The sequence below is a fragment of the Helianthus annuus genome, chromosome 16 (assembly GCF_002127325.2).
Source record: "Helianthus annuus cultivar XRQ/B chromosome 16, HanXRQr2.0-SUNRISE, whole genome shotgun sequence".
NCBI classification, from domain to species: domain Eukaryota; kingdom Viridiplantae; phylum Streptophyta; class Magnoliopsida; order Asterales; family Asteraceae; genus Helianthus; species Helianthus annuus.
In genome coordinates, this window is record NC_035448.2 from 13,782,816 (window position 1) to 13,791,800 (window position 8,985).

General features: G+C 41.1%; 1 protein-coding gene across 1 annotated transcript; it reads right to left on the reverse strand.

Moving 5' to 3' along the window:
* Nucleotides 1–6,953: 6,953 nt before the first annotated feature.
* Nucleotides 6,954–8,600, reverse strand: LOC110916541 (pollen-specific leucine-rich repeat extensin-like protein 1). Its single transcript, XM_022161248.2, has one exon. The coding sequence runs from the start codon at nucleotides 8,598–8,600 to the stop codon at nucleotides 6,954–6,956; it is 1,647 nt and encodes a 548-aa protein (XP_022016940.2).
* Between the last annotated feature and the right edge of the window lie 385 nt (nucleotides 8,601–8,985).

Genomic DNA, 8,985 nt, shown 5'->3' on the forward strand with positions numbered 1-8,985 from the left:
TATGAATTCCTCGTTATGCCCTTCGGAATGACCAACGCCCCTGCAGTGTTCATGGATCTCATGAACCGGGTATGCAAACCCTACCTCGACAAATTTGTGATCGTATTTATAGACGACATCTTGATCTACTCGAAAAGTCAGGAAGAGCATGAACAACACCTACGCCTTATCCTCGAACTCCTCCGCAATGAGCAACTGTATGCCAAGTTCTCGAAATGCGACTTCTGGCTTCGAGAAGTCCATTTCCTTGGGCACGTGGTTAACAAGGATGGAATCCACGTCGACCCAGCTAAGATCGACTCTATAAAGAATTGGCCTACCCCTAAGACTCCGACTGAAGTTCGCCAATTCTTAGGACTAGCGGGATACTATCGAAGATTTATCATGGGATTCTCCAAGATCGCTCAGCCTCTCACGGCTCTTACCCAGAAGGGTATGGTTTATAAGTGGGGTGAAGCCCAGGAAACCGCGTTTCAGAAACTAAAGGATAACCTCTGCAGTGCTCCTATTCTCTCGTTACCTGAAGGAACGGACGACTTTGTGGTTTACTGCGATGCGTCTATTCATGGGCTCGGTTGCGTGTTGATGCAACGCGAGAAAGTTATTGCTTACGCCTCTCGACAACTTAAGACCCACGAGAGGAACTACACAACACATGATTTGGAACTGGGAGCAGTGATATTTGCGCTTAAGATATGGAGACATTACCTGTACGGTACCAGGTGCACCATTTACACCGATCACAGGAGTCTCGAGCATATCTTCAAGCAAAAGGAATTAAACATGCGCCAGCGCCGATGGGTTGAACTTCTGAATGATTATGAATGCGCCATCAAGTATCATCCGGGCAAGGCCAATGTTGTGGCAGACGCCCTCAGCCGGAAAGACACTGTACCAAAGCGCGTGCGAGCATTACAACTTACCATCCAGTCTAGTCTCCCTACCCAGATTCGAAATGCTCAGATTGAAGCTCTGAAACCAGAAAACATCAGGGCTGAGTCCCTGCGAGGATTGAGGCAGCAACTAGAACAGAAAGAAGACGGCGCCTACTATGTGGCAGGACGCATTTGGGTCCCACTTTACGGAGATCTACGAGAGCTTGTGATGGACGAAGCCCATAAGTCCCGTTATTCAGTACATCCTGGTTCAGATAAGATGTACCACGACTTAAGAACCACTTACTGGTGGCCTGGCATGAAAGCCCACATAGCAGCCTACGTTGGCAAATGTTTGACCTGCGCAAGAGTCAAGGTCGAGTATCAGAAACCAGCAGGCTTACTACAGCAACCCGAAATCCCGAAATGGAAATGGGAACAGATTTCCATGGATTTTGTTACAGGGCTACCTAGATCTCAACGCGGGAATGACACTATTTGGGTGATAGTAGATCGATTGACTAAGTCTGCACACTTTCTGGCCATTAAGGAAACAGACAAGTTTTCTACCCTGGCAGAAATCTATTTAAAAGAAGTAGTCTCCAGGCACGGGGTGCCAACTTCTATTATTTCCGACCGAGACGCTCGTTTTACTTCCGAGTTGTGGCAAGCTATGCACAAATCCTTTGGCTCACGTTTGGACATGAGCACCGCTTACCACCCGCAAACGGATGGGCAGTCTGAACGCACCATCCAAACCCTGGAAGACATGCTTAGAGCATGTGTGATCGATTTTGGCAAGAACTGGGAGAAGCATCTACCGTTGGTGGAATTCTCCTACAATAACAGCTACCACACTAGTATTCAGGCGGCACCTTTTGAGGCATTGTACGGTCGTAAATGCCGATCACCTCTCTGCTGGGCGGAAGTTGGTGATAGTCAACTTACAGGCCCAGAACTGGTAGTAGATACAACGGAAAAGATTTCGCAGATCAGGCAACGCATGGCGGCAGCTCGTGACCGTCAGAAAAGCTACGCTGACAAGCGTAAGAGACCGTTAGAATTCCAGGTCGGGGACCGGGTTCTACTTAAAGTCTCACCCCGGAAGGGTGTGGTCCGTTTCGGTAAACGAGGCAAGCTAAATCCACGGTATGTTGGACCATTCGAAATTACCGAGAAAATCGGTAAGGTTGCTTATAGATTGAACCTGCCTGCAGAGCTGAGTGCAGTGCACAACGTTTTTCACATATCTAACCTGAAGAAGTGTTTGTCGGATGAGACACTTGTAATTCCTTTTAAGGAACTGAAGATTGATGAACAGCTACACTTTACTGAGGAACCGATTGAGATCATGGATCGAGAGATCAAAACCCTCAAACGTAGCCAGATACCCCTTGTGCGAGTTCGTTGGAACTCACGGCGCGGCCCAGAGTATACCTGGGAGCGGGAGGACCAGATGAGGTCCAAGTATCCCCAGTTATTCCCAAACGAAAACCTCAGCACTGAAGCTACAACCGAATTTCGGGACGAAATTCCAAACTAACGGGGGGATGATGTGACACCCCGTTGAAACACGCTAGCTTGGCAGTGGCTGCTTCAACTTTCGGGACGAAAGTTCTTAAAACTTGGGGATAATGTGACACTCGAGGTTTTTCCGAACGATCACCTTGTAATATTTTGTGTGTATATGTATATTATTAAATGGAAACGTGATTTTTACATGATGTGTGTGATATGTACGTATTATGTATGTATTTATATGAGAGCCGAAACCACGACCCGAGACCATGACTCGCAACCGGGCGGTTGCGAGTGGGCCGCTTGGTCTCGAGTGGGCCTTGGGCCGTAACCGGTTTGGGCCGAAACCCTTGGCTTATGTTGGACCCCCTAGTATATATATCCCACCTTTCCCCCACTTCTTTCATTTTACACACCAACACACCCCTTAAACTCTCTCATTAGAAACCCTCTCCAAACACCACTTCTCTCCTTCTCTTTTCGGTTCAAGCTTGGATCCCGGACAAGAAACTCGGACACTTCATCTCCTCGGCTTCTTCCTTTATTTCGGCTCATTCTTCTCCTTTTCAACCGGTTAGTGATTATTATGTGCATAGGGTTTATATTGTTGTATGAACTAGATTTTTATGCATGTTTGGTTAGAAATATTATGCTTGGTTAGAAATACTATGCATGATTCTTAGGAAGATTGTGAAGTTTTGACTATGTGTGTTAAACCTTATGTATGATACTTGCTAACATGCTTAAATGGTTATGGAATAATGGTTTAAGGATGTTTAGGGCCAACCGAGTTATGTTAATGCCACTAAGTGTATGTTTTACTTGTTCTTGCATATAAATCTTGTTAGAAATAGGTGATTTTCGGTCCAAAAATGTGTGATTATGTTGGCATGAAAACCCTAGAAATTATGAACATAGGATGAACTTGTTGAATGTGGGTTGAAGATTTCAAATAAGGCAAAGTTTGATCTATTTTTACTACTAGTCAAATGAGGAAAAGTGTTTGTAGAAATCTTATTGGTAGTTTCCGGATTAGGGTCTGAATTCTCGGTACAATTTGGACTGTCTTTTCTGCATCATCACGTGTACATGAAAGTGACAGATTACGACTCGCAACGACGGCATTACGACTCGAAACCACACGGTTGCGACTCGCAACCAAAGCATGACAAGTCGAAACCTCGAGATTGCGACTCGAGACCACGCCGTTGCGACTCGCAACCAAAACGTGATAACTCGAGATCACGGTTGCGACTCGCAACCACAGCATGACAAGCCGAAATCTCCTGGTTGCGACTCGAGACCAGCTGGTTGCGAGTGGGCTGTTCATTTTAGTTATTGGGCCATACTGTGTTGGACTATCTGTTAAATGGACTTTGTGGTGCTGTGTTCTGTTTGACTGTGTTACTGTTAGGGCCGGCCCAATAACCCCATGACTGTTTACTTATATGCGTGTTACGTACCTGTATGTGTTTTACGTGAATGCTTGTATACCGAACCTGACCTATGCCGGTAACCATGTTAGGACGTGGTGACCAACGTGATTGACAAGTAACCTAAACCTACCGAGCAACCCAAGGTGAGTTCACAACTTAAAAGCATGCGTCCCGGTGGTTTGGGACACGAGACTAACAACCCTATCCCCTGGTAAAAGGGGATACCATTTACATACCTTCCCTAGTTTTCGGGAACAAAACTTACTTTTCCTTCCCGGGTATTGGGAAACCTTTTGGTTAATTACTGTTTATACGGATTGCAACTAACGGCACTAAACGAAACTCTATCACTCAAGTCCCTACTACAAATACCGATTAGTCGCCGGGTTAGGCGAGCGGGTTATTAGTTGATAGCGCTATTTAGGTGTTTACCAGCCTCACACCGTGCCCTGGTTTGGGACGGTCGTGAACTAATGTACTCAGAAATCCGTCAATGATGATAGAACATTGACATCGGGGCATCCTGCGGATACGCAACGGTTACCTAGTGTTCGGTATTGGAAAAACAGTTTAGTCGCTAACTTTTGGGGTAGCTCCCCAGGGCATGTATAAACGGATAAATTAACCGGTGAAACAAAGTTTTTGGTAATTAAAACTGGACAACTAGTGGACTCACTCAGCATTATTGTTGACCCCTTACTGCATGCTTTGCAGGTAACCAGTGACGAAGGAGCTTGCAGCTTGGGGACGTGTAGTGTCTGTTCACCCTTGTGTTGGGTGTTACCATATTTTGAATCTTGAACTTTGTTTTAAACTACCTTACTTATGCTTCCGCTACTTATCACTGTTTTGAACTTAGAACTTTAAACTCTGAACTTAATATTTGCTAAGCTTATGATTGGTAAGTATTACTTTTGTTATCAACTTAAGTATTCGGTATAATTGGTGGCTGGATCCTGGTCAGTCACGCCCCCGAAGCGGGTGTTATCCGCAGGTGGATTTTGGGGGTGTGACAATTAACCCACACACGCACGTTACGTCGTGTTAACTCGCAGAGATTAGAACGAAACGTAAAATGTTGAATCACACAAGCACATGTTAAATCGCAAAATCTAGAACGAATCGTAAAACAAAACGCTGTGAAATATGAAAAGTACAGAGGAACAAAGTTGAAGGTAAAAAAAGTTGTGAGGTTAAATTGCAAAAGATGAAAACTTTTGGGTTAAAAATAAAAAAATCAAATAGTTGTGGGTTTAAAAGTGTAATATCAAAAAAAAAATTGAAAACCTCCCTAAGCATTTGGTACCATTAACTCCTCTACGCACAAAGATGTTGCAAATTTATAGTTTGTAATGTTATTAGAAAATGTATAATAACAATCCAATGTCATTACAATTGATCTCCATGGGTTTTCATCTTTTGGAAACGATATATTACATCTTCAAGACAAACATTCCTAAACAACAAATTTACGATGTAACAAATACAACTATCGTTTGAATAATCATCACCAATCCGATTACACAAATCAGAATTCATGTACTTCATTGTAGGAAAATATCTCTCAATACTGGTCGTTGCAATAGGTACCATAAAACTAATGATAACTTTAATAAACAATACACCAAGGTAAATGAAATATGTTTCTTTGTTTCCACCATCAATCTTACAAGAGTAGATAGACCTTTCAAGTTAGCAAATGTTTTATCCGCTTTCAAATTATCAATGTAATTGGGGTGCTCACGCTTAAGTCTTCTTTTCTCATCTTCGGTAAAATCATATGGTACATCTCGGCTACCTTTATTATCTTTTGTATATATTAAACTCAATAAGGCTATCACGCGAATTCAAACTGCCTATATTCATAAGTAATTCGGATGTTACCTTGTTAAAATGGTTCTCAAACTCTTTGATTTGCATATCTAGCACGCTGTTGAAACAATCAAACTCATAATAGTCGCAATATGTGATGTTCCCTCTGATTGCGACAATTTATTTTTTGGAGTTGTAACTTTGTCCAAGTAACCAATGAGATTGCATTCAACAAATCTTGATCTTCCCTCTGATTGCGACAATTTATCTGTAACCTCTAAAATATGCATCATCAAGTGTAAGTAAAACACAAAATCAAATGTTTTCAAATCCATCTGCTTGAATGTCACCTGCTTTTTCAATATATTCAAGCACTTCAACAACGGATGAATATGAACTAACCAAATGAGTAAGTGTTCGTGTATCACCGCCTCTTACAAGAGATATTTTTTTATTTAAATCACTTCAAGTGTCAGTCTATGAATGACCAATTGCCTCTTCCAATTTCTCTTTTTGACTTTGTTGAAACATGTCCTGCTGTGTGCAAGATACACAAACAACATTCGTCAAAGTCCTTACAATCTAAAAAAATTTCCAAACACCCGAATGTTTTTGTGCAACCGTCACAACAACCAGTTGAAATTCGTTGGCAAAGCAATGTACATAATATGCTAAATGATTTTCTTTCAAAATTAAAGCTTTCAAACTGTTGAACTCACCAACCATGTTACTTATGCCATCATAACTTTGACCTCTAACCTTAGTCCAACTCAATTCATATCGGGCAAATAAATCATCAATAGCAGATCTGAGAGCTAACGTAGTTGTTTCCTTTACATGAACAAGACCAATAATCGCTCTTTAACAAATCCACATTTATCAACATATCGTATAACCACATCCATTTTGTTCATTTTCGTATATATCACTTGATTCATCAACTAATAAGGAAAATACATCATCGCCAAGATCTTCAAAAATTTGTTTTAGTATTTCTTGTGCAAAACAATTAATAATGTCTTCTTTAAAGTTTGGAAAATCCATTTGGTTATTCCATAGTGCATTTCCTAATATAACCTTACCAATACTTTAATTTTGTTCTTGAAGATAATGTGTATACTGATTCCTTGAAGAAAGCCCTCATGAGTGTACTGATTCCTAATATAAGCTTATGGCGTCCACAATTTTTTAGGGTTTAACTTCGTTTAATTCTTATGCGTGTGATTGTGTGTCTTTTAGAAATAGTATACAAAAATGTGCATGTCAGGATTCTAAACACAAGTAAAAAATTTAATAAAAGATGCCCATTTTACTATTTCCTAGGGGATTCACTAGAAACAATGGTTTCAAAAGCACCCACCAAGGCTTTAACTTTGCTCTTTCGGGCTCGAATGAGTTTGCTAGCAGTCTCTTCAATGACATTGTTACTCAAAACTGCAGCCTTCTTTTCTTCTGTTTCTTGGTGTTTAAGGTCAACACTGATGGTTACACTTTCAGCAATGCATACTGCACCATCTGATGACAATCTTCTTAAACTAATGTTCTCGCCCTCTTCAGTTTCGTTTTCTAACTCTTTACCTTTCTTGAATTGCATTTCTATAAGGCTTTTCTTTTCGGCTTCAGGACTCAGAATGGTTCCTCTTCTAAATGCTAGATCATCTAGAGAACAATCATTAGTTTCCTCTTCTAACTTTTCGACATTTGCCATCTCTATTGTATCATCTTCCATTGACGGTGGTGAAGGTTCCACCACCTCATTTTGATCATCTTTCGTTGATGGCGGTGAAATCTTCACCGCCTCATGTTGATCATCTTCTGATGATGGTGGTGGTGAAGATTCCACCACCTCATTCTCATTACGATCATTTTCCATTGATGGCGGTGAAATATTCACCGCCGCATGCTGATCGTCTTCTAATGATGGTGGTGAAGACTCCACCAACTCATTTTGATCATCTTTCGTTAACGGTGGTGAAATCTTCACCACTTCATGTTGATCATCTTCGAATGATGGCGGTGAAGACTCCACCACCTCATTTTGATCAGCTTTCATGGCGTCCATCTCAGCGCTCGAAGTGTGACCATCTTTTGCAAGGGTGTCATCTTCTACTGATGGTGGTAATGATTCCACCACCCCATTTTGATCATCTTTCATGGCTTTCACCTCGGAGCTCGAAGGAGAACACTTAGGGGACCTTTGACTTTGACTTTTAGTAATTTCAACATCATTGTTGGGTTCAATGACATCCAGAGTCTTTTCATGCACAAGTTCTTCAATGGGTTTCACGGGTTTCGCCTTTCTTGGCCCCTTAGGCTCGGGTTTGGGGAGACTTTTATAAGTTCTCAAAGGTGACACCTTTGCATTATTTTTTGAGGTGGAAACAGTAGTTTTTACTGAATTGGACTTCTTGTTCACTAAAGGGAGTTTTGAATCTTTTTTCGATTCGTTCTTGTTGATTCCAGATCCTCTACCCATTGACCCGTTAGAAACGGATGCAACATCTTTTTTCGGATGAATTATGATTTCACTAAGTCGTCGTTTGGGAAATCTTGAAGATGGGAGTGACATATCTTTACTGGGTACACATACGTCACTGAGTCTTCTACTAGGAGTTCTTGAAGATGGCCTATTGTATGTTTTAGCTTGTGAATTCACAGACTTCAGCTTAAAATCTCGTTTCTTCGGTTCATTTGTAACGTCTTTCTTCAAAGTTTGATCCTTGACAACATTGTTGTTCTTGAAACCGCGTGTTGTAGTTGTAGACTTGGGAATGATTGCAGGTGGTTTGTTGATTCTAGGTACCGAATTTGGTGCAGGAGGTTTTGGTGTTCTTTTGGGAGACGGGTTTTTCGGCTTTGTTTCTGTAATTGGTTTAGTTTCACATTTGCAGTTATCATGGCATGAGCCTATTGGACCTGTGAGATACCGGCTTGGGACCTTAGGTCCGGTGGGCTCCATTTTGAAGGTCCTCGGCGAGCCTTTTCGCGCACGGTTCATATGAAGGATGGTTTATTGATCTTAATGTGAAGCAACATTCCTACAAGACATTTCAAATGCATTATGAAAAAGAAACTAAATATTTGAATATAATTTTCCAAGATCATGTATAGACATTAATCAAGAAAATGAAAAAAAAAATCTCCTACCAAATAAATAATAACAATCCAAGAAAAACCCATATCAATCAAAGGAAAGATAGTTTATCTTGACATTCAGAAGTCAAAATTGGAACCTACTCTATTTGGACCATTTAATGAGATGTTAGAATATTTACATCAAACAAAATTATAGAATTAACAGCCATAAATGATGGTGGAATGGATACCTTTTGTGTTTGAATCTT